This window comes from Colobus angolensis, unplaced genomic scaffold (genome assembly GCF_000951035.1).
Source record: "Colobus angolensis palliatus isolate OR3802 unplaced genomic scaffold, Cang.pa_1.0 Scaffold243, whole genome shotgun sequence".
NCBI lineage: Eukaryota > Metazoa > Chordata > Mammalia > Primates > Cercopithecidae > Colobus > Colobus angolensis.
The window spans coordinates 4,011,251-4,038,411 of NW_012115633.1; the positions used below are offsets into that span (position 1 = coordinate 4,011,251).

At 44.7% G+C, this 27,161-nt stretch overlaps 1 protein-coding gene across 1 annotated transcript in view; it reads left to right on the forward strand.

The window, feature by feature from the left end:
* LOC105514381 (POTE ankyrin domain family member A-like) overlaps nucleotides 1-20,414 on the forward strand; it is a 73,124-nt gene extending 52,710 nt beyond the window's left edge. The window contains 1 exon segment of the mRNA XM_011945696.1: nucleotides 20,219-20,414. Within this exon segment, the coding sequence (XP_011801086.1) occupies nucleotides 20,219-20,414 (196 nt within the window).
* The last annotated feature ends 6,747 nt before the right edge of the window (nucleotides 20,415-27,161 follow it).

The window sequence follows — 27,161 nt, forward strand, 5'->3', positions numbered from 1 at the left end:
CTAAGTCTAGTTCTTTCTGTTTGATGTTTGTGTTACTTTTAAAATATCAGCAGTTTGTCCAAGCTATGATGTGGTAGTAAAAGATTCAAAAGGATTTTTTTTTTTTAAAGTTCTTTGATTAAAAGTTTTCTTAAAAGCAAATTTCCTTTTTTTTAAAATTATACTTTAAGTTCTGTGGTATATGTGCAGAACATGCAGGATTGTTTTTTGGGTATACACACACCGTGCTGGCTTGCTGCCTCCATCAGTCCGTGATCTACATTATGGATTTCTGCTAATGCCATCCCTCTCCTAGCTCCCCACCCTGACAGGCCCTGGTGTGTGATGTTCCCCTTCCTGTGTCCATGTGTTCTCATTGTTCAACTCCCACTTATCAGTGAGAACATGTGGTGTTTGGTTTTCTGTTTTTGTGTTAGTTTGCTGAGAATGATGGTTTCCAGCTTCATCCATGTCCCTGCAAAGGATATGAACTCATCCATTATTGTGGCTGCATAGTACTCCATGGTGCATATATGCCACATTTTCTTTATCCAGTCTATCCTTGATGGGCATTTGGGTTGGTTCCAGTCTGTGTTGTTGTCAACAGTGTCGCAGTAAACATATGTGTGCATGTGTCTTTATGTTAGAAAGGTTTATAATTTTGGGGGTATATACCCAGTAATGGGATTGCTGGGCCAAATACTATTTCTAGTTATAGATCCTTGAGGAATCATCACACTGTCTTCCACAATTGTTGAACTAATTTATACTCCCACCAACAGTGTAAAAGCATTCCTCTTTCTCAAATCCTCTCCAACATCTATTGTTTCCCGATTTTTTAATGATGGCCATTATAAGCGATGTGAGATTGTATCTCATTGTGATTTTGCTTTCCATTTCTCTAACGACCAGTGGTGATATGCTTTGCTTCACATGTTCGGCTGCATAAATGTCTTCTTTGGGAAGTGTCTGTTCATATCTTTGTCCACTTTTTGATGGGGTTCTTTGTTTTTCTCTTGTAAATTTGTTTAAGTTCTTTGTAGATTATGTATATGAGCCCTTTGTCAGATGGAGAGATTGCAATAATTTTCTCTCATTCTGTGGGTTCCCGTTCACTCTGATGATTGTTTCATTTGCTCTGCAGACACTGTAGTTTAACTAGATCCCATTTGTCAATTTTGGCTTCGGTTGCCATTGCTTTTGGTGTTCTAGTGATGAAGTCTTTGCCCATGCCTATGTCCTGAATGATATTGCCATACACAAGGACATTTCTGTGCCTGAGTGCCATACCACCTAAAGTAATCTATAGACTCAGTACTATCCTCATCAAGCTACCACTGACTTTCTTCAAAGAATTTGAAAAACTACTTTAAATTTCACATGGAACCAGAAAAGAGCCCAGACAGCCAAGAGAATCCTAAGCAAAAAGCACAAAGCTGGAGGCATCACAGTACCTGACTTCAAACTATTCTACAAGGCTACAGTAATCAAAACAGCATGGTACTGGTACCAATCCAGATATATAGACCAATGGAACAGAACAGAGACCTCAGAAATGACACCACACACCCAAAACCATCTGATCTTTGATGAACCTGACAAAAACAAGCAATGGGGAAAGGATTCCCTCTTCAATAATTGGTATTGGGAAAACTGGCCAGCCATATGCAGAAAACTGCCATTCCCTTACACTTAATACAAAAATTAACTTAAGATGCATTAAAGAGTTAAACACAAGACCTAAAACCATAAAAAAACCTAGAAGCAAACCTAGGCCACCAACCATGGAGAAAGATACTTTCAGTGAAATGCATGTTACAAACACGCACTCTCTGCTTCCCTGGTGGGTCAAGTTGGCTAGTGGTCCACCTGCTCCAGGTGGATCCCTGCAGACATGGCTGGTTTCTCCTTGAGCCAGCTTGGCCTTGACTGGCATGCACAAGCCTCAGTGCAACAAGTGTGCTTCAAATGGAGTCACACAGAGAAAAGGAGCAGCAGGCTCAGGAGCAGGGTGTGAGCTGCCTTTGGGGCTCCAGTCCATCCCTCAGGGCTCACATGGCATTACAGGCTTCTTGGTTACCAAGAGGCAGATCACAGGCCATCTTGAGGAGGACTTTATGTTCAAGTGCAGAAAGCAGCCAGGATTTCCACCCAGTGGACTCGGCCTTTTGAGGCCCTGGCCAGACTTAGAATTTGGCCTCAGGCAGGAAAAGCTCACTCAGAGCAGCACTTTGGTACCTGCAGTCTGTACATGCCAGGCAAGGCCAAGCTGGCTGAAAGAGCAACCAGCCACGTCTGCAAGGGTGCCCCTGGAGCAGGCGGAGCAGCCACCAACCTCACCCACTCAATGAAGCAGGGATGGCCAGATTCCAACAGACTGAGTGACTGCCACCTGATAGCTGAAGGAGCAGAGGCCTGAGGAAAAGCAGATGCCACTGGGGCTCTACCTCTAGGGTAGAACTGATGTACTATGAGCGGCAGCGAGTGAGGTTGGTGGCTGGTCCACTGGCTCATGACACACCCTTATAGAGATGGCTGGTTGCTCTTTGAGCCAGCTTGGCCTTGCGTGGCATGCACAAGCCTCAGTGCAACAATTGTCTTACAAATGGAGCCACATAGAGGAAAGGAGTAGCAGCCTCAGGAGCAGGGTGTGCACTGCCTTTAGGGCTCCAGACAATTCCTCAGGGCTCAGATGGCACTGTGGGCTTCTTGTTGCAAATAAGGAGACCACAGGCCATCTTGAGGAGGACTTTACATTCAAGTGCAGAAAGCAGCCAGGATTTAAACCCAAGGGACTCAGCCTTCTGTGGCCCTGGTCAGACTTAGAATTTGGCCCTAGGAGGGACAAGATCACTTGGAGCAGCTGGGCCATGTGCATGCAAGGCAAGGCCATCCTGGCTCAAAGACCAACCAGCCACCTCTGCAAGGGTGCACCTGGAGCAGTTGTACCAGCCACCAACCTCACCCACTCAAGGAAGTAGGGATGGCCAGGTCCCAGCAGCCAGACTGGCTGCCACCTGATGGCTGACAGAGCAGAGGCTTGAGGAAAAGTAGATGGCACTGAGGCTTTACCTCTAGGGTAGAAGAAATGAGGTACACTTACCATCAGTGAGTGAGGTTGGTGGCTGGTCCACAGGCTCCTGACACACCCTTGCAGAAGTGGCTGGTTGCTCTTTGAGCCAGCTTGGCCTTGCCTGGCATGCACAAGCCTCAGTGCTAGAATTGTCTTACAAATGGAGACATATAGAGGAAATGAGCAGCAGGCTCAGGAGCAGGGTGTGCGCTGCCTTTAGGGCTCCAGTCAAGTCCTCGGTGCTCAGATGGCACTGTGGGCTTCTTCTTTGCCAAGAGGCAGACCACGGGCCGTCTTGAGGAGGACTTTATATTCAAGTGCAGAAAGCAGAAAGGATTTCCACCCAGGGGCCTAGGTCTTCTGCGGCCCTGACCAGACATAGAGTTTGGCCTCAAGCAGGACAAGCTCACTCAGGACAGCACTTTGGTACCTGCGGTCTGTGCATGCCAGGCAAGGCCAAGCTGGCTCAAAGAGCAACCAGCCACCTCTGCAAGGGTTCCCCTGGAGCAGGTGGAGGAGTCACCAACTTCACCCACTCAAGGAAGCAGTGATGGCCAGATTCCAATGGTCTGAGTGGCTGCCACCTGATGGCTGAAAAAGCAGAGGTCTAAGGAAAAGCATATGGCACTGGGGCCCTAACTCTAGGGTAGAACTGATGTACCATGAGCGGCAGTGAGTGAGGTTGGTGGCCTGTGCTTTATGTTCAAGTGCAGAAAGCAGCCAGGATTTAAACCCAAGGGACTCGGCCTTCTGTGGCCCTGGCCAGACTTAGAATTTGGCCCCTAGGCAGGACAAGCTCACTCGGAGCAGCATGTGGGTAGCTGGGGTATGTGCATGCCAGGTAAGGCCAGCATGGTGCAAAGGGCAATGAGCCACCTCTGCAATGGTGCGTCTGTAGCAGTTGGACGAGCCTTGAATGTCACCTACTGAAGGAAGCAGGGATGTCCATGTTTCCGAAGCCTGAGTGGGCTGCCTCCTGATGGCTAATGTAGCAGAGGCCTGAGGAAAAGCAGATGACACTGAGGCCTTACCTCTAGGGTAGAGGAAATGATATACCCTGACCAGCAGCGAGTATGATTGGTCGCTGGTCCACTGGCTCCTGGCACACCCTAGCAGAGGTGTCTGGTTGCTCTTTGAGCCAGCTTGGCCTTACCCGGCATGCACAAGCCTCAGTGCAACAATTGTCTTACAAATGGAGACATATAGAGGAAATGAGCAGCAGGCTCAGGAGCAGGGTGTGCGCTGCTTTAGGGCTCCAGTCAATTCCTCAGGGCTCAGATGGCACTGCGGGCTTCTTCATTATGAAGAGGTAGACCACAGGCCGTCTTGAGGAGGACTTTATATTCAAGTGCAGAAAGCCGCCAGGATTTCCACCCAGGGGCCTAGGCCTTCTGTGGTCCTGGCCAGACTTAGAATTTGGCCTCAGGCAGGACAAGTTCACTCAGAGCAGCACTTTGGTACCTGCATTCTAAGTGCATGCCAGGCAAGGCCAAGCTGGCTCAAAGAGCAACCAGCCACCTCTGAAAAGGTGCGCCTGGAGCAGGTGCTGATGGAGTAGAGGCTGGAGGACTCTGCCTTCTGTGACCCTGCGCAGATTTAAAATTTGGCCCCAGGCAGCACAAGATCACTCGGAGCAGCTGGGGCATGTGCATGAAAGGCAAGGCCATCCTGGCTCAAAGACCAACCAGCCACCTCTGCAAGGGTGTGCCAGGAGCAGTTGCACCAGCCACCAACCTCACCCACTTAAGGAAGTAGGGATGGCCAGGTCCCAAAAGCCGGACTGGCTGCCACTTGATGGCTGACGGAGCAGAGGCCTGAGGAAAAGCAGATGGCACTGAGGCCTTACCTCTAGGGTAGAAGAAATGAGGTGCACGAGCGGCAGTGAGTGAGGTTGGTTGCTGGTCCACCTGCTCTTGGCACACCCTTGCAGAGGTGGCTGGTTGCTCTTTGAGCCAGCTTGGCCTTGCCTGGCATGCACAAGCCTCAGTGCTACAATTGTCTTACAAATGGAGCCATATTGAGGAAAAGAGCAGCAGGCTCAGGAGCAGGGTGTGCACTGCCTTTAGGGCTCCAGTCAATTCCTCAGGGCTCAGATGGCACTCTTTGCCAAGAGGCAGACCACGGGCCGTCTTGAGGAGGACTTTATATTCAAGTGCAGGAAGCAGAAAGGATTTCCACCCAGGAGCCTAGGTCTTCTGTGGCCCTGACCAGACTTAGAGTTTGGCCTCAGGCAGGACAAGCTCACTCAGAGCAGCACTTTGGTACCTGCAGTCTGTGCATGCCAGGCAAGGCCAAGCTGGCTCAAAGAGAAACCAGCCACCTCTGCAAGGGTGCCCCTAGAGCAGGTGGAGCAGCCACCAACCTCACCCACTCAAGGAAGCAGGGATGCCAGATTCCAACAGACTGAGTGGCTGCCACCTGATGGCTGATGGAGCAGAGGCTGTGGCTCCTGGCACACCCTTGCAAAGGTGGCTGGTTGCTCTTTGAGCCAGCTTGGCCTTGCCTGGCATGAACAAGCCTCAGTGCAACAATTGTCTTACAAATGGAGCCATATTGAGGAAATGAGCAGCAGACTCAGGAGCCGGGTGTGGGCTGCCTTTAGGCTCCAGTCAATTCCTCAGGGCTCATATGGCACTGTGGGCTTCTTCATTGCCAAGAGGCAGACCAGAGGCCGTCTTGAGGAGGACTTTATGTTGAAGTGCAGAAAGCAGAAAGGATTTCCACCCAGGGGCCTAGGCCTTCTGTGGCCCTGGCCAGACTTAGAATTTGGCCTCAGACAGGACAAACTCACTCAGAGCAGCACTTTGGTACCTGAGGTCTGTGCATGCCAGGCGAGGCCAAGTTGGCTCAAAGAACAACCAGCCACCTCTGCAAGGGTGCCTCTGGAGCAGGTGGAGCAGCCACCAACCTCACCCACTCAAGGAAGCAGGGATGGCCAGATTCCAACAGACTGAGTGACTGCCACCTGATGTCTGGTGGAGCAGAGGCCTGAGGAAAAGCAGATGGGACTGGGGCCCTACATCTAGGGTAGAAGTGATGTATCATGAGCGGCAGTGAATGAGGTTGGTTGCTCGTCCACCAGCTCCTGGCACAACCTTGCAGAGGTGGCTGGTTACTCTTTGAGCCAGCTTGGCCTTGCCTGATATGCACAGACCTCAGTGCAACAATTGGTTTACAAATGGAGCCATATAGAGCAAACGAGTAGCAAGCTCAGGAGCAGGGTGTGCACTGCCTTTAGGGCTCCAGTCAATTCCTCAGGGCTCAGATGGCACTGCAGGCTTCTTGACTGCAAATAGGGAGACTGCAGGCCCTCTTGAGGAGGACTTTATGTTCAAGTGAAGAAAGCTGCCAGGATTTCCACCCAGGGGACTTGGCTTTCTGTGGCCCTGGCTAGACTTACAATTTGGCCCTATGCAGGACTAGCTCACTCAGAGCAGAATGTCGGTAGCTGCGGTCTGTGCATGCCAGGCAAGGCCAAGCTGGCTCAAAGGGCAACCAACCACCTCTGCAAGGGTGCACCTGTAGCAGTTGGACCAGCCACCAACCTCACCCACTCAAGGGATCAGAGATGGCCAGATTCTAACAGCCTGAGTGGCTGCTGCCTGGTGGCTGATGCAGCAGACGCCTGAGGAAAAGCAGATGGCAGTGGGTCCCTACCTCTAGGGTAGAAGAAACGATGTACAGTGAGCAGCATCGAGTAAGGTTTGTGACTGGTCCACCGGCTCCTGGCACACCTTTGCAGAGGTGGTTGGTTGCTCTTTGAGCCAGCGTGGCCTTGCCTGGCATGCACAAGCCTCAGTGCAACAATTGTCTTACACATGGAGGCATATAGAGGAAATGAGCAGCAGGCTCAGGAGCGGGGTGTGCGCTGCCTTTCGGGATCCAGTCAATTCCTCAAGGCTCAGTTGGCACTGCGAGCTTCTTGGTTGCAAATAGGGAGACCACAGGCCGTCTTGAGGAAGACTTTATGTTCAAGTGCAGAAAACAGGCAGGATTTAAACCCAAGGGACTCGGCCTTCTGTTGCTGTGGCCAGACTTAGAAATTGGCCCCAGGCAGGATAAGCTCACTTGGAGCAAAACATCGGTAGCTGAGGTATGTGCATGCCGGGCAAGACCAAGCTGGCTCAAAGGGCAACCAGCCACCTCTGCAATGGTGTGCCTGTGGCAGTTGAACTAGCCGACAACGTCATCCACTGAAGGAAGCAGGGATGGCCACATTTCTGCAGCCTGAATAGCTGCCTCCTGATGGCTGATGTAGCATAGGCCTGAGGAAAAGCGGATGGTACTGAGGCCTTATCTCTAGTGTAGAAGATATGATGTACCCTGACAGGCAGCGAGTGAGATTGGTGGCTGGTCCACCATCTCCTGGCACACACTTGCAGAGGTGGCTGGTTGCCCTTTGAGCCAGCTTGGCCTTGCCTGGCATGCACAAGCCTCAGTGCAACAATTGTCTTACACATGGAGCCACATAGAGGAAATGAGCAGCAGGCTCAGGAGCAGGGTGTGAGCTGTCTTTAGGGTTCCAGTCAATTCCTCAGGGCTCAGATGGCACTTCTTTGTTGCCAGGAGGCAGACCACAGGCCATCTTGAGGAGGACTTTATGTTCAAGTGCAGTAAATAGCCAGGATTGCCACCAACGGGCCTAGGCCTTCTGTGGCCCTGGCCAGACTTAGAATTTGGCTCCAGGCAGGACAAGTTCACTCGGAGCAGCATGTCCGTAGCTGGGGCCTCTGCATGCCAGGCAAGGCCAAGCTGGCTGAAAGAACAACCAGCCACCTCTGCAAGAGTACACCTGGAACTGGTGGACCAGCCACCAACCTCAGCTACTGAAGTAAGCAGGGATGGCCAGATTCCAACAGCCTGAGTGGCTATGGCCTGATGGCTGATGGAGCAGAGGCCCGAGGAAAAGCAGATGGCACTGACGCCTTACCTCTCAGGTAGAAGAAGTGATGTACCCTGACCGGCAGCGAGTGAGATTGGTGGCTGCTCCTGCTGCTCTGGGCGCACCCTTGCAGAGGTGTCTGGTTGCTCTTTGAGCCAGCTTAGCCTTGCCTGGCATGCACAAGCCTCAGTGCAACAATTGTCTTACAAATGGAGCCTTATAGAGGAAATGAGCAGCAGGCTCAGGAGCGGGGTGTGCACTGCCTTGAGGGCTCCAGTCAAATCCTCAGGGCTCAGATGGCACGGCGAACTTCTTGGTTGCAAATAGGGAGACCACAGGCCATCTTGAGGAGGACTTCATGTTCAAATGCAGAAAGCAGCCAGGATTTAAACCCAAGAGACTCGGCCTTCTGTGGCCCTGGCCAGACTTAGAATTTGGCCCAAGGCAGGTCAAGCTCACTCGGAGCAGCATATCGGTACCTGGAGTCTGTGCATGCAAGGCGAGGCCAAGCTGGCTCAAAGGGCAACCTGCCACCTCTGCAATGGAGCTCCTGTAGCAGTTGGACCAGCCTTCAACCTCACCCACTGAAGGAAGCAGGGATCGCCAGACTTAGAATTTGGCCCCACACAGGACAAGCTCACATGGAGCAGTGTCGGATTCTTGGGTCTGTGCATGCCAGGGAAGTCCAAGCTGGCTCAAAGAGCAACTAGCCATCTCTGCAAGGGAGCACCCAGAGCAGGTGGAGCAGCCACCAACTCACCCACTCAAAAAAGCAGGGAAGGCCAGATTTCAACAGACTGAGTAGCTGCCACCTGATGGCTGATGGAGTAGAGGCCTGAGGCTCCTGGGACACCCTTGCAGAGGTGGTTGGTTGCTCTTTGAGCCAGCTTGTCTTTGCCAGGCATGCACAAGCCTCAGTGCAACAACTGTCTTACAAATGGAGCCATTTAGAGGAAATGAGCAGCAAGCTGTGGAGCAGGGTGTGTGCTGCCTGTAAGCCTCCAGTCAATTCCTCAGGGCTCAGATGGCACTGTGGGCTTCTTTGTTGCCAAGAGGCGGTCCACAGGCCATTTTGAGGAGGACTTTATGTTCAAGTGCAGAAAGCAGCCAGGATTGCAATCCAGGGGACTAGGAATTCTATGGCCCTGACCAGACTGTGAATATGGCCACAGGCAGGACAAGCTCACTCAGAGCAGCACGTTGTTATCTACAGTCTGTGCATGCCAGGCAAGGCCAAGCTGGCTCAAAGAGCATCCACCTACCTCTGCAAGGGTGTGCCTGGAGCAGGTGCTGATGGAGCAGAGGCTTGAGGACTCTGCCTTCTATGGCCCTGGCCAGATTTAAAATTTGGCCCCAGGCAGGACAAGATCACTTGGAGCAGCTGGGGCATGTGCATGCAATGCAAGGCCATGCTGGCTCAAAGAGCAACCAGCCAGCTCTGCAAGGGTGCACCTGGAGTAGTTGCACCAGCCACCAACCTCACCCACTCAAGGAAGTAGGGATGACCAGACCCCAACAGCCTGAGTAACTGCCACCTGATGGCTGATTTAGCAGAGGCTTGAGGAAAAACAGATGGCACTGAGGCCTTACCTCTAGGGTAGAAGAAATGATGTATGCTGACTGGCAGTGAGTGAGGTTTGTTGCTGGTCCACCGGCTCCTGGCCCAGGCTTGTAGAGTTGGCTGGTTGCTCTTTGAGGCCGCTTGGCCTTGCCTGGCATGCACAAACCTCAGTACAACAATTGTGTTACAAATGGAGCCATTTAGAGGAAAGGAGCAGCTGGCTCAGGAGCAGAGTGTGTGCTACCTTTAGGGCTCCAGTCAATTCCTCAGGGCTCAGATGGCACTGCAGGCTTCTTCGTTGCCAAGAGGCAGACCACAGGCCATCTTAAGGAGGACTTTACGTTCAAGTGTAGAAAGCAGCCAGGATTGCAATCCAGGGGTCTAGGCTTTCTGTGGCCCTTTCCTGACCTAGAATTTGGCCTCAGGCAGGACAAGCTCACTCAGAGCAGTACGTGGGTGGCTGGGGCCTGTGCATGACAGACAAGGCCAAGCTGACTCAAAGAGCAATGTGCCACCTTGACAAGGGTGTGCATGTAGCAGATGGACCAGTCACCAACTTCACCCACTGAAGGAAGCAGGGATGGTCAGGTTCCCACAGCCTGAGTGCCTGCCACCTGATGGCTGCTGGAGCAGAGGCCTGAGGAATAGCAGATGGCTCTGAGGCCTTACCTCTAGGATAGAAAAAATGATGTACCTTGACTGACAGTAAGTGAGGTTAGTGTGCTGGTCCACCGGCTCCTGGCACACCCTTGCAGAGTTGGCTCGTTGCTCTTTGATCCAGCTTGGCCTTCCCAGGTATGCACAAGCCTCAGTGCAACAACTATGCTGCAAATGGAGCCACACAGAGGACATGAGCAGCAGGCTGAGGAGCAGAATGTGTACTGGCTTTGGGGCTCCAGTCCATGCCTCAGGGATCATATGGCACTGCAGACTTCTTGGTTACAAAGAGGCAGACCACAAGCCAACTTAAGGAGGACTTTATGTTTTAAAATGCAATTCAAATTAGCATAAAACATTTACAGCCTAGGGAAAGGCTTATGGCATTAGAATCCTTATTTATGTGATTATTTTGTGGTTTTTTGACATATGGTCTTTGTCTCTCATCCAGACAGAAGTGCAGTGATTTTGTCATAATTCACCACCGCCATGAACTCTGAGTCCAATCCATCCTTTTGCCTTAGTCTCCCAACTAGTTGGAGCTACAAGCATAAGGCACTATGCCTGGCTAGTTTTCTAAATGTGGTTTTGTTGTTGTTGTTGTTGTTGAGAGTATGGTATCACTATGTTGCTCTGGCTGGTCTCAAATTCCTGGCCTCAAGTGATCTTTCTGCCACAGCCTCCTAAACTGCTGGGATTACAGGTGTGAGCCACCATGCCTAGCATAGAGTATTACATTATTTTCAAAGTCTTATTCTAAGGTCCATTTGTTGACCTTGGCCTAAATAACTCAATATAATATCTTTGAAACATTTTTTGACAAATTTTGGGGCATGATGATGAGAGAAGGGGGTTTGAGACTTTCTAATAAGAGTTAACTTGGAGCCATTTAAGGAGGAACAAACACAAATTATCAGAAAAATAAAAGAAAGATCAAGTGCAGAAGTTCTGTGTTAAAGACGATAGTAAAGAATATATGATTGTGACTCATGGTGGCTTTTACTTTGTTCTTCAATTTCTGAGTAACTTAAGGGTTAACATTTAAAGAATGTATATTATAGATAACATTTTATTGCAAGTAAATGTATTTCAAAATTTGTTACTGGTTTTTTATGAGATTATTCTCAGCCTACTTCATTATCAAGCTGTATTATTAATGTAGTTTGATGATCTTATAGCACAGCTGGAAGATGTATCTTCAAAATATGTCTATTTGACTAAATAAAATCAAGTTATTCAATGGGAGTTATTATCTATGAAAAAAGTACCACAGGAATGTAAAAAATCTGAGGAGGATAAAAATATGTTGGAAGAAGAAATATTAAATCTTAAGATGCATATGGAAAGAACGCACAGGTGAAGACAAATTGGTGATGTACAAAATTATAAATTGGATCTAGAAGAAAAGGCAATGCGGGCAATAGAAAAATTAGTAGAAATCCTTTTACAGGTTTGTAAAATCAGGTAAGTTTATTTATAATGTGCTTCCATTTATTTCACTGCAAATTACATTTTGGATGTATGTATATATATATATAGTGTTTCCTCTGCCTCTCTTGTAGCAATTTGCTTTGTAGCATTCTAGCAAAAAGGTGGCATCTGTTTTTACTTTCAAATATTTAAATTTTAATCATTATAACAAAATTGATTTTTTCAGAGTAATTATTCTCACTGTGGAGTCATTTGATTAATAAGACCCATTGGCGTAAGATTACTTCCTCTGACTATAAAAATCCTGGAAGAAAAACTAGGAAATATTCTTCTGGACATTGCACTTGGCAATGAATTTGAGGGTAAGTACTCAAAAGCAATTGCCAGAAAAATGAAAAATGACAAATGTGATTTAATTAAACTAAAGAGTTTCTTCTGCACAGCATGAGAAACTATCAAGGGATTGAACAGACAGCCTACAGAATGGAGTAAAATATCCACACATTATGCACCTATAATCCCAGCTACTCAGGAGGCTGAGTCAGGAGAATCATTGGAACCTGGGAGGTGGAGGTTGCAGTGAGCTGAGATCACGCCATTGCACTCCAGCTTGGGCAACAGGTCGAGTCTCTGTCTCAAAAATAAATAAATAAAATAAAATAAAATAAATAAAAACAAATAAATAAAAGCTGGAAGTTCTATGAAAACATTAATGCACATATAATCTTTTAAAAATGTTCAGTGTTTCTCTAGAGATTTCAATACCTATTCTAGCTTATTACAGTAACCTATAATTTGTATTATATCAACTATGGCATAAAAACCTTAAAATGTGTATTTCTGTTTCCTCCCTCCTTTACACTATTTATGTCATGCATTATAGTCTCAAAGATTATGAATCCATGGTGTGAAGTTACTCTTTTTTAAAAAAAAAATTTAGAGAATCAATGATCTTTAGAGCAATGTAAAATAATTGGGCTACATATCTTTATATCTTCCCTGGCACTCTTTATTTCTTTGTGTAGTTTCAGCTTTCATCTGCTTCCATATTCCTTTCGCCTCAAGAAATCATTTTGACATTTATTTTAGTGCAGACCTGTTATCAAGGGACTCTTCCAGTGTTAATCTGAAAATGTCTTCATTTAATTGTTATTTTAGTGATGTAGTTAATGGATATAAGATTGGGGATTGACTTTTTTCAGTTATTTAAAAATTTTGTATCATTGGTTTGTGACTTGTAGAGCTGCTGACTAGCAGTTCACTGTAATGTTTGTTTCTGTTTATCTCTGTACACAATGTTCCTATTTTTCTGTGACTGAATTCAAAATTTATGCTAACCATTGGTTTTCAGCAGTTAGACTAGTGTGATTATTCTAGCGTTCTTTAAATTTTGTATTAATCTTTCTTGGAGCTTTTTGAGGTTACTTGGTGTCCTCAGTCATCTTTTTCAAAATTTTCTTTCCTCACGTTCTGTTTTTAATCTCTTTCTGGAATTCCAATTAATTGTATTTTAGTTAATTTCGTATTACCAGAGAATTGGACTCACTGGAGTATTTTATTTGCTTCGTTCATTGGTTTATTTTGTTTTTCTCTTTCCTCACTTTGTGCTGCCATTCAAATAATTTCTGTTGACCTAATATAAAATTTACTTCTTCTTTCTTAACTCTGATGACTAGTCTGCTAATCAGCTTGCGGATGTAATTCTTCATCTCTGTTCTCATGCTTTCACTTATTTTTAGCTTTTGCCTTTTACCGTTCCCATCTCTGCTGAAATTCCTCATTTTTCCATGCATGTCTTTTTTTAACTAGATTCTTTAATATTTTGATCATTATTATTTTAAATTACTTGCATTTAGTTCCAACGTCTGAATTATCTCTGAATTTGATTCTGTTGACTTTTTATCTTTTGAAAATATTATAACTCATAACTCAAATTTCTAACTTGCTTTTATGTGTCTCCCAATTTCTAAAAAATGCAAATCATCAGATGTAGGAAAACAGTAGCTCATGAAATAATTATTTATGTCAAGATTGTTTTATGTTTCTGTTTCATTTTGGTTTGTGTCCTGCTGTTAGTGCGGGCAGGAACAAAGGCTGGTTTTTGCTGTGGTGACTGAAACATTCAGTAAACCATGTAACTTAAATTTCTCCAGCAGTAGGCTGCCATACCATGTGTGTTGTGTGGGGCCTTATGCTCTCGAGGGCATATGCCAATGCTCCTGTTTCACAGTTACCTTCCAGTAGTTCTTACCACCTATGTCACAGAGAGGGTCTCTCTCCACTTTTTTTTTTTTTTTTTTGAGATGGAGTCTCGCTCTGCCGCCCAGGCTGGAGTGCTGTGGCCGGATCTCAGCTCACTGCAAGCTCTGCCTCCCGGGTTCACGCCATTCTCCTGCCTCAGCCTCCCGAGTAGTTGGGACTACAGGCGCCCGCCACCTCGCCCGGCTAATTTTTTGTATTTTTTTTAGTAGAGACGGGGTTTCACCATGTTAGCCAGGATGGTCTCGATCTCCTGACCTCGTGATCGGCCCATCTCGGCCTCCCAAAGTGCTGGGATTACAGGCTTAAGCCACCGCGCCCGGCCTCTCCACTTTCTTGTTCCTCTCTAACTGTAGAACATCATTTCTTGTGTGTGTGTGACTAGGCAGAAAATTCAGGCAGGGAGCAGAGGGGTGATTTATGTTATTTTGGAGCCAGTTTCATCATCCGACTCTCAGAGAAGGGATATTGTTAGCACTTCATGACTCTTATTCCAGTGGGAGTCACTCTGTCGCTTATCTGTGTTGGTTTTTGAGGAAGAAATAATACCTTGCCTCTTGCCACCTCAGTGGTAGAAAACCTTTGATTTATATTATTGCAAGTTTTCAAACCCACAATAAGGACAAACTCTTTTCTTTCTCCTTTCATAGGAACAATGCACCTTTGTCTGTGGTCACTGGATGGAGATTTTTCCAACCCTTTACCACAGTAGCACGACTGTGCATTAGTGCAAAATCCTGGACCCCGAAACAATCCTTGTTCCTCTCCTGATGGAGAAGTATTTTTCCTCCATCCATCCCCCAGAAGCAGTGATCCTTTGCCTGGTCTCAGGTGGGGTGGAGTAGGATGTGAGAGGTTTCTTAACCTTCTCTGAAAGCTGATGTGTTTTGCTTCTTCTTATCTCCCAGAAACAGTAGACTTTTGCATGGGTTGATGGACCCAGATGCTTTTATGCCTCAGCAAATTAAGCGTTTTGATTCTTAGGAGAGAAGCAAATGTTCATGTAGTCAATTATTTTCTTATTTATTTTTTGCTTTGTTTTCTTATTTCAGTCATGACTAGTTGCGTATGATCATGATTTTCCACTTAAGCTGCTTGCAACTCTAAAATTTTATCAGTCCCCCTTTGGCCTTTCAGCACTAAATCAAATGCAGATAATCATCAGTTGTGTGAATAAAGTGTTTTTATTGAGAACAGAATTATTCATATAGACACGAATTTGGATATTATCTACTTATATGTCATTGTTTCAAAATGTAAAACCCGCTTTAGGCTGAACAAAGAATGGCTCTTGAAACTATTTTACCTTTGTGATCAATTAAAAAAACCCAGTGCTTTCTATCTCATGGGTAGATTATTAAAATAATTACATACCTGATCTTCATTTTAGGTTCTCTCTCTTCAAGATATTCCCTTCAAAACTACTTTGACTGATTAGTCTCTTTTGAATTACGTTAGACTCTTATTTTCTTCACAAGCTCATCAGGGTAAATCCTGCCTTTACATTTTTTATAAAAATTCTCTTTTTTTTTCAAATCTTATTTGAGCTGAAAGCTCTCCACCAAATTGTCTCCTATGCCACAAAGCCTTATTTTACTGATCTCTCCTGTCCTCCTTGCTCAAGGTCATTTAGAAATATTTTTAGGAAAACATTCATGCAATACTTTCTTTTTTAAATGTATGAACATACAGTATTTTCAATTTGAACACAAAATACTGCTCTACTTGAAAACAAGTTTTATAAACAATTAAATATTTCTAGAAGGAGAATCAACGTGTCATAAATATCATAATCCAATTTTCCTGCTTGTACTAAAACATTAGCAAATATTTACTGAGAAATTGCTATCTGCCTGTAAGTATAATGCTTTTGATACACGTTATACCATAAAAACTAGGTACTATTATTAGTAGTATCTTAAGAGTAAAAGTATGGAGTCTTAGAGATGTTAAGCAATGTGCACAAATAGCATAGGGAAAGTTGGAGTTCTGAAATTCTGACTATGCTGTATGTATGATAGGAGAATCAATTGTCAAATGAAACTGTCAAGTCATTGTGGGGATTCGGAGGCCTCTGACTGCTCGGGTCAATACACTTAAATCGTGTCACAACTTAGTTAAATCTATTTCATTAAAGCAAAATTCCACGTATAATTTCACAAAGATTATTGGCAAAAAAAAAACCATTATTTTTACTTACTTCCTTCCTTTCTTCCTTCCTTCCTTCCTGCTTTCTTGCTTTCTTTCGCTTTCTTTCTTTCGTTCTTTTGTTCTCTTTCTCTTTCTTTCTTTGAGACAGGGTCTCAGTCTGTTCCCTAAGCGGAAGTGCAGTGGCACAACCATGGCGCACTGCATCACCAGCTTCCCCAGGCTCAGGTGATCCTCCCACCTCATCCTCCTGAGTAGCTGGGACTACAGGCAAGCCACTATACCTGGCAAATTTTTTTTTTTTTTTTTTTTTTTTAAGATTGGGTTTCACCATACTGCTGAGCCTGGTCTGTAACTCCTGAGCTCAAACAATCCACCTGTCTTTGCCTCCCAAAGTATTGGGATTCCAGGTGTAAGTCATATGCCTGGCTAAAAATATTATTTAACAAGTTCAATTTAACTATTAGGTTTTGGACAATGAGGGATGGAATTTTCTATGTCATAATTCATCTTGTGTTCTTATTTTAAGTAATATATAAGGATTTCAATTCAACTCAAATATATTTATTAGCAAATTAAATTTCTTTTTCAGGATTCCAAACTTTTGTTCAAGACATAAATGCTAAACAATGTCACGAATTTTAATTAGATTAACAGAAAGGTATTCTGGTGTTTAATAACAGTGACAGAATGGGCTATTGATTTTACTTTCTTTCCCTTTGTCTCTTTCCCCTTTTTAAAATATTTTACTTTTTAGGCTCTTTGGAATCCCACAGATAGAGTTTTGAGAATTAAAGAAAACACTCACAGAAACTGCCAACACTAGAATGAAATATATTGTTACTGTGCTTTGGGATTAAAATAAGGAACTACAGTTTACAGAACTTTTATACTGATACACAGACACTAAAAAGGGAAAGGGTTAGGATGAGAAGTTCTGCTATGCAATCAAGAATCTCAGCCACTCATTTCTGTAGGAGCTGCGGGAGCTCCCTGTAAAGAGAGGTTAGGGAGAGTGTAGCTTCAGAGTTTCTCCATTTTTCCCAGAGGTTCCCCCAAAAGGTTATGACACTTTATAAGAATGCTTCACTTGTGAAAAATAAATATCAAAGTCTTCTTGTAAATTATATTTAAGGACAAATCTTCATTCCATGTTTAATTTATTTCACTTACTCTGTAGCTAATATTTTATGCTGAACACATTTTAAATGCTGTAAATGTAGATAATATAATTTATGGATCATTAATGCTTCTTTAGTAGTTCAGAGAAAACTTCAAAAGAAATGGCCCCAGAATAAGCTTCTTGATTTGTAAAATTCCATGTCATTGACTCATTTGTATAGCATCTCAAAATATAAATACAGACATCTCAGATAATATATTTAAAATATCAAATTCCTCTTAGAAAATAGTAGTACTTAACTAGATAGGAATAACAGGTCGCCACTGTTTGAATTGTCTCCTATTAATTTTTGTTTTGTTGTGTTCCTCATGTTTTACTTACAAGGGATATATATAACTTCTGCTGTTTTCAGAACTATTGTATGCAGTCAGTATGAGAATGTAATTTAAGATTCCTTGATGGTTTTTCACACTTCTATTACTACAAATAAGAATACAGTAATACTGGCAAAGAGAAATGACCAGTTGAATAAAATTTTTCTAGTAAATCTGATTGAAAGTAAACATTGCTTATGGCTTTCTTACATCAATATCGTTATGTTCTAGACTATCTTATCTGAAATTAAGGCCTTGAAATTCTGATTATGTGCAAATGTGTAAAATATCATCACCTAACGCTATATAACATGTTCTATCTCTAATACTGTGATTGCAGGTTTGTAATTCTGGAAAGATACACAGAACATAAAATTTGCCTTTTTAATCACTTTAAGTGCACGGTTTTGTGGCATTAAGTATATTTGCACTGTTGTGCAACAGTCACCACCATAGAACTCCAAAACTTGTCTTCTTCTCCAACTAAAACTCTGTACTCATTGAACACCAACTTCCCATTCCTCTCCCTGCCCCTCCCCCTAGCAATCACCATTCTACTTTCTGTCTCTACAAATTTCACTAAGTAACTCACAGAAATGGCATGATATAGAATGTTTGAATTTCTCAGACTGGCTTATTTCACTTGGCATATCTTCAAGTTTCATCTATTTCATAGCATGTTCAGAATATATTTTAAGGCTGAATATTATGATGTTGCCGTATATACCACATTTTGTTGAACCACTCATCCATCAATATTCACATGGGCTGCTCCCTCCCTTTGATTATTGTGGATAATATTGCTCATGGACACGCTGCACAAACATCTGTTTGGTCCCTGCGCTCATTTATTTTAGATATGGATTTGCATTTTAATACAAAGGAGAAATTACACAGCTTTTTAAAAGTGTCCAAATGAAAAGGAGCACAACATCAGTAAAATATGAGAAAGTAGATTAGGGGAAAAAATAGGGAGAGAATTGAACCAAAATTTAATAAGCAGCGTGAGAGTTTCAAGAGGAGGAAAAAAATTGACAATATAAACATAGAATTAAGTAGCGAAAGGTCGATATTTAGAAAATTGTCACATGTACTCATATGTTGCCTGTGAGCTGATATTTACATTATTGTTTTATTCCAGGTTTCCAAAAGTAAGTGCAATGTGTGAGCTTCCTGATGCTAAATAAACTGAAACATGATACATATTTTGATATATTGTCCTTGAGAGCAGGCTGGTAGTAATTGGTGCAATTTTAAAATATGAAATGATAGTGGAGTCAATCTGCCAAACTGAAAAAAATGTATATATACAATATGTATACGTTTCTCAAAACCCCGTTGTATCATACAATTAAATTACGATTTAAAGCTACCTGACAATTACTAGAGGGAAAAATAAAACATTTGCATTAATATTACCATAATTGTGATATTATTGCAAATATCAAAGTGTGTAGTACTTAGGGATAAACCTGCAAAAAAGAGAAACATTTGAAAACTACAAAACTACAAAATACTGTTAAAATAAATAAGAGACCTAAATCAATGGAATTTATGACTCATAAATCTCAGTATTGTTAAGATATCTACTCTTCCCACATTGATCTATAACAATTCCAATCAAATCACAGCTGGATTCCTTATTTTAGAAACTGAGAAACTAAAATTCTGAAATGTACGTCGATGGGTAGAGGACCTATAAAGGCAAATTACTTTGAAAGGAAACCATTACTTTGAAACCAAGTGCTGTTGGAGAATTAACAGCACCTGGTTTCAAGACTTATCAAGTTACAGTACTTAAGACGATGTAGTACAAATATAGATATACACATATATATCAGCTTTCAGCTAGTATTTAATAAAGTTCTTAGACCATTCATGGACATAACACTTTCAACAAATACTTCTGAAACAATTAGATATCCCAGTGTGTGTGTGTGTGTGTGTGTGTGTGTAGCTCAGTACTTCACACCTGAGAGGTATAAGCGTGCATTACCAAGGGGAACTGGGAAGCTTTGAGAGTATTGGATATGCTCACTGTACCCTTTATGGTGATTGTTTAATGGGCACATGTATACATCAAATTCATCTCATTACACTTTAAATATTGGAAGTGTGTTTTCTGTTCATTAGACATGAATAATCTGTAAATTGTTATCAAAATATTCACTTACTATACTTTTATTCATTTTACTCTCTCCACAAACCTTCAGATAGAAAATGCAGCTGAAAGACATTTCATAAAGGAAGAAAAGAAGTATGAATACAGGTGAGAGACATTACTCAGATTTTTTTTCTTTTCAGTGCAATCCTGGTCTTTTGTGACTAGCAATATTTTTATGTGCAGAAGTAGTAGAAAAGATAAATATTTTGTACAGTAGAAAAACGCGTAATTTCTGTGCATGGAAGAGATAACTCACAAAGATGACAGCTTCTGACTATGTTGGATACTAACCAGTATTGTAGCTAACCAAATGATGTGAACTTAACATTGGCTGTAAAGCTCCTTTAATGTTCCTTGCAATGATTTGAACCTATTACTGGAACCTTCATTGCTTACTGAGTTGAATAACACTGTTGATACGTGTTTATCTTATATTAGCACTAGAGTCATAATTTTACTTCTTAGAAAATTATACATTAACAAAATAAACGCTTGAAATTGTATATTTTTTAATGTTTGAACTGTGATATCACTCCACATGCATCTTTAAATTCTTATTTGATAAAGGATAGCAAATACAGAAAGAATTCTTGTGATAATAGAGAACACAGAACTGTTGAAAGGTGCTGAAGCTGAGCTGGAGAGAGTCACCAAAGCTGGCGCGGAAGCTGGCAAGGTCGGAGAGTTTCCTGCCTGGGCACAGCTTGAGCTCGCCCCGGTGCCTCCACCAGTGGCAGAAACTGCAGACCCAGCTGGGGCCTGAGGCCTCTGCCCCAGCCTCCCGCTCCGGCCCGCCAGGAGCTGTTTCGAGGTCCCAGATAGGCGACCCTGGTGGGGCGCACCTGAGGGAAGGCGGCCCATGTTCCGGACAGCAGCAGGATACCAGGGTCCAGGGACCCACCTTCCGCCGCGGGAACCCCAAACCTTGCCTGGCGCCCCTCGCTTGATCCGCCTGGCCTCCAGAGGCCGGTGTGTGTCCTGGTCACGAGGATGCACAGCAGGTGCCCGGGAGTCACCCTCGGCCATGGCCTATGGCTCCGCCGGCCCTCACGCCTGGTGCGGAGACTTCAGCCGGGCTGCCTCTGCTCCCGCCAGGTCGGGACCTGTCCTCCTTCTGGGCGACCGGCAGCAGGGGGGATGCACACTGCCCGGTGGCCTGCACAGCCCGTCACCGCCCATCCCCTCTCACCCCTCTGCCCCAGGTCAGGATCTTCCTGACAGCACAGAGCCCACCTTCCTTCCCGCTGCAGAGCTGCTCAGCTTCCGCCACCCACAGGGAAAGACGCAGATCTCCAACCAAACAGAAATCCGCGTGAGACTCCTCTGGTTGGATACTGCCAGTCCCCACATTTACTTCCAGGAGTTTTCTCCGCAGGTGTCTGATGTTTGATGTTTCACCAGCAGTGAGGGTGAAAGTGACAGCAATAGAGAAACACATCAGGCTTTCCGCAACAAAGATGACCTTCCCTTCTTCAAATCTCAGCACTCTCCAAGGCCCAGGAAGGACTCAGGACAAGATGACAAGATGACTGAGCTGGAGTACTCCGCCCAGGAAATGCAGGCCCGGAGCGGTTCACCTCCTTAGGGCAGGCCCAGGCTTGTCCTGGCTGCCCGGGTGCCTTTCTCCTCACTCCCACCCAATGCAGGTGATCCCACAGACTTGGCTGTGGGAGCTCCCTGCACCTCCCTCCACAGGAGCCACCTCCTGCCCGCCAAGCTGCGGCCTTCTGGGGCGTCCTGGGCTGAGAGGGCAAGGTGCCAGCTCTGCACGCTGGGGAAGGAACACTGCCACACTGTCACACTGACATATTGCCACAAGAAGACACCACCACACGGACACACCGCCACATGCTCAAATGGACAAGCAGACACACACACACATGGAGATATCACCATACAGACACACGGACACACCACCACACTGTAACATGTACAGACACACGGAGACATTACGACACGGACACACTGCCACACTGTCACATGGATGGACAGACAGACATACGGAGAAGTCACCACACGGGCACAGCACCAGATTGTCACACGGACACAGACGCACGGAGTCATCACTGTAAGGACACACGACCATACTACCACAGGGACACACAGACACACAGAGACATCACCACACTGTCCAGGGACACACCATCACTCTCACACGAACAGACACACTGCCACACACACAGACACACCGCCACACTGTGACACGGACACACCTCTGCACTGTCAGACACCACCACACAGACACTGCCACATGGACACTACCACACACACAGACACACCGCCACACTGTCAGACACCACCACACAGACACTGCCACGCAGACACAAGGACACACAGACACACTGTCACACGGATACACAGACACACTGTCACATGGAGACATCACCACGCAGATCTATAAACACACCACGACATGGACACAGCACCACACAGACACTGCCACATGGAACCACCACCACACAGAAATGCGGACACACTGCCACAAGGACACACCACCACACAGAAATGCGGACACACTGCCCACAGACACCACCACGCTGCCACACGGACACACCACCACATCGTTGCCACACTTTCATGTGTCAGCTGGCGGTGTGGGCCCCACCACTCTGGGCTCTAATAGAGAAATTACTTAGGCAGATAGTGAAGGCAAAAGAATTTCCATCTCCTGTGTCATTGCTTTGGCAGCGAAACGCGCATGGCCTCTAAAGTGTGGGTCCCAAGGTCATGAGGGCCTGTGGGGTGGAGGCCAAGGTCTCTTTCCAGTCTGGAATGAAGGAAGGCGCGGTGGCCAAGGGGCTGCAGGTCTGCACGTCCTCCCCGCAGCAGGCCCCTGAGGACTTTTATCCTCCTGAGCCACGGGGGCCCCTCAGAGGTGTCTAAAGCGCCCAGTGGGGCAGGGAGACCCTTATAGGCCTTAGGAGCTCCGGCCAATTAGTGGTCAGTACAACGCAGAGGTGAACACCACAGAACCACAGGTCCAGGAGAATTTTTGCAAAAGCTCTGAGGATGCCCTTTTTTGTTCTCCCACCGCAAAATTGTTTTTAAAAGGAAAACATCCAGCAACGTCTGGGGAAGGTCAATACTGAGTGTCAGTGCGGGATGCTGCGGCTGATGTGATCCTGGTGTCCTGGCCGACAGTGACCTCGGGGAGCGCATCTCCGCGCACAGTGGCAGCAAACACCATGGGTTTGTGGGCGGATGGCGTCCCTGCGGCCATACTCGCTCCTGAGCGCGGAAGGACAGAGAAGACCGGGGACCTCTGGGTGTTCCTTGTGTCCGCCAACTTGATGCCATTACTCCTCTTTGAAGTCCCAGATTTGCAGAAGCACCTGGTTCCTGATGGAGGCCGTGGGCCTCTTGGTCCCGGGTTACCAGGCAGCACCGCCAGTCGTTCTCAGCCGCGCCGCCTTCCATCAGGCCAAAGACTTTCTGAAACTGCCCTTCTTGGGGCCTGGAGGCAGCATCCTGGGCCTCCCTCGGGCCTGCCGCGCTGGCAGCAGCTCCACGTTGAGGTCGCCTTCACCCGCAGTGGCGCTGGAGGTCCCTGATCCCAGTGTGGGGAGTCCAATCCACAGGGGCCAGTCCCCGGGTGCCAGCCGCAGTCTCAAAAGAACCTGGAGGTGACATCCAGGAGCATCACCGCGCCACCAGCGGGGAGACTCAGGGCGAGGCAAGCCCCTTAAGGCGGCCGGGGAAGAAGCAGAAGGCCAGGAAGCCTCCCCAGAGCTGATGTGATCTCAGGCCGCACGCCCTGACCAAGTTCCTGGTCTCCGGGAGGTCTTGCCAAAGACGGTCTGGGCTTTCTGGGTGACATCCAGCATGAGCTGGAGCTTCTGGAAGGCGGTCAAATGGCCCTTTGGACATTCCACAGCTTCGGATCCCTACTGCAGGATGCTCCAGTGTCCGCCAGCCTCCCTCTGTGTTTTGCTGCGGAGTAACCTCGGAATGACTAGAAATAAAAACACTGGGGTGACCCAGTGGTGCCCCAGGCATTTCTGCACATGCTCACGGCAAAGGCAGGTGCGCAGACAGAGTGTCCAGTCGGCTTCGTGAGAGTTCTTTATGGGTTAGTGACAGACTTGGTCCCACGCTTGTGTCCTCTCATGTTTTCAGTTAACCTGAGGTCGCCCACGGGCTCCTCTATCTCTACCCTGTTCTCCTCGGGCTGAAGCACAGAGTCCCCCATTTTCTCCTCAAATGGCTCACAGAGCCACTTCTGCAGGCAGGAGGACAGCGCCTGGGCTCAGTGGCTGACCTGGGAAGCCACATCTGAAGGAACTGCTGGGTGACTACGGCCATAAGTCAATCAAAGTAGACTTTCCCTGGCTTGCTGCGCTATATCGATTTTGTTTTCATATTTTAAAAGAGGCAGAAGGGACGTCCTAGGAGATGTGCCCAATGCAGATGCTGACAAGAGTGGTGACATGAAAATGATTACCCAGAAGGAAAACAGCTATTTTCTAAACATCTGAAATCCGTGTAGACCCAAAGCACAATGATATAATTCTGGCAATTTCCACTGACACAGAACTCAGTCAATCTGAATTCATCTAAGGGTTATAAGGAAAATGGCGCTCCAATAGGCACATGTAAGATCACTCAGCTGCTGTGAAATAGGCTTACAGGCAACATGGAGTGTCAATTATCCACTACTTAAAGTCAGTGATACAGATTGGACTACTATCTCTATGGCTCATAAAGTCTTCTTTAAAGGACTGACAGATGATTTATCTCATACGCAGACGATGATTCTCAGCAGTTAACAGCGCAACTTGATAATATCCATTGCTTGAGAAAATCAGATAATTGCTTGAGAGAATTAGGACATTGCTTAAGGAAATTAGGTAATTGAATAAATTACTTCTTTTTAAGAATAGTTTAATAGTTTGGCAAGTAGATTTTAAAATAGGTTGGTAATATTTTAAAGGCTACTTTTAAAGGAGTAGCAATATAACATGATTAATTATGAAAAATGATGTTGGAAACAATTCAATTTTCTATCACAGGTAATTTCACAAATATAGAAATGCCATCTCAATAATTAGAAGAAGTAGAAACAATTTCTGTCATTTTCATGTGAGTTTCTCCTAGTCCATTTATTTGGTATTAAATAGTGTTTTTAAAATTTGTTTTCAGACAGGGCTAATCATAAAGAATAGAGTATATTTTACAACCATTGAAGGTAACAAAAAGTAGGTGCCATTTAAAAAATTGTAGTAGATTGTTTAAAAATGTTGTGGGTACATAGTATGTGTATGTATCTGTGGGGTCCATGAGATGTTTGGATATGGCCTGCCATGTGAAATAAGCACACCATGGGGAATGGGGTATCCCTCCCCTCAAGCATTTATTCTTCAAGTTATAAAATATTCAATTACAGTCTTAGTTATTTCAAAATGTACAATTAAATTTTTATTGAATAGAGTCAACCTATTGTGCTGTCAAATAGTAGGTCTTATTAACTCTCTATTTTTATACCCATTCATCCCCACCTTCCTACCAACAGCCCCAACTACCTTTCCAAGCCTCTGATATCCATCCTTATACTCTCTATGTCCATGAGTCTGTTTTGATTTTAGATTCCACAAGTAAGTGAGAACTTGTGACATTTGTCTTTCTGTGCCTGGCTTATTTCACTTAACATAATGATCTATAATGTTCCATCAGTGGTACTGAGAGTGACTGGAACTTATTCTTAGTTGTGACTGAATAGTCCTCCGTTGTATATATGTACTACATTTTCTTTATCCATTCCTCTGTTGATGGGCACTAAGGTTTCTTCCAAATCTTAGCTTTGTAATCAGTGCTACAACAAATACGGGAGTGCAGATATGTATTTGACATACTGATTACCTTTAGTTTTGGTATTCACCCAGCAGTGGGATTGCTAGATCATATGGTAGCTCAACTTTTAGTTTATTGAGAAACCTCCAAACTGTTCACCTCAGTGGTTTTACGAATTTACATTCCCAGCAGCAGTGGACGAGGGTTCCCTTTTCTCTGCATCCTTGCTACCTTTTTTTATTGCCTGTCTTTTGCATACAAGTCATTTAAACTGTGGTGAGATGATATCTCATTGTAGTTTTGATTTGCATTTCTCTGATGATCAGTGATATTGAGCACCGTTTCTTATACCTGTTTGCCATTTGTAGGTCTTCTTTTGAGAAATATCTGTTCAAATCTTTTGCCCCCTTTTTTCAACCAGGTTATTAGATTGTTTCTTAAAGAGTTGTCCGAGCTTTTTATATATTCTGATTATTAATCCCTTGTCGGAGGAGTAGTTTGCAAATATTTTCTCTTATTCTGTGGATTGTCTCTTAATTTTGTTGACTGTATCATTTTCTGGGCAGAAGCTTTTTAACTTAGTGTGATCCATTTGTCCATTTGTGTTTTGGTTGCCTGTGCTTGTGGGTATTGCTCAAGATATTTTTGCCCAGACCAATGTCCTGGAGAATTTCTTCAAACATTTTTTGTACTAGTTTTATTGTTGGAGTCTTAGCTTTACATTTTTAATCAACTTTGATTTTACTTTCATATATTGTGAGAGATACTAGTCTGTTTTCATTCCTCTGCATATGGATATCCAGTTTTTTCAACACCATTTACCACCAGTGTATGTTCTTGGCACCTTTGTCAAAAATGAGTCCACTGTAGCTACGCAGATTTGTTACTGCATTCTCTATTCTGTTCCATTGATCTATGGGTCTGTTTTTATGCCAGTACCATATTCTTTTGGTTACTATAATTCTGTAGTATAATATGAAGTCAGATAATAGAATTCCTCCAGCTTTATTTATTATTTTATTTATTTTTGCTTAGGACATTAATATTTCTTATACTGAAAGCATTCTATGTTATTTATTATTAGTCTACTTTTATAGTTTTACAATGCTACCCTCTTTTACAAAGCTATGATCAACTCAAGGTGTCCAGATCAGGGTTAATTGTAGCTATTTGCAAAAGTAGCAATATTCTGGTTGGACATGGTGGCTTATGCCTGTAATCCCAGCTCTTTGGGAGGCTAAGGTGGGCAGATCACCTGAGGTCAGGGGTTCAAGACCAGCCTGGCCAACATGGTGAAACCCCATCTCTAATAATAACACAAAAATTAGTTGAGGATGATGATAGATGCCTGTAATCCCAGCTGCACTGGAGGTTGAAGCAGGAAAATCACTTGAACCCGACAAGTGGAGGTTGCAGAGAGCCCACAATGTGCCACTGCATTCCGGCCTGGGTAACCAACCGAGACTTCATCAAATAACAAACAGACAAACAAACAAAAAAGGAGCAATATTCTGTGTAATTGTTGACAGCTTAATTCACTATTATGTGGATCAGAGAGCAGAGGATTCTGAATGCATGAACATATTTTTAACATTTCAATACATTACTCAGAATTACTAATGATCTAAAGAGAAAGCAAGAAATTATGGTGATAGTGATATTTACCTGGAAAAGTGTAGACATAAAAGAACAGTAAGCCGGGCGCGGTGGCTCATGCCTGTAA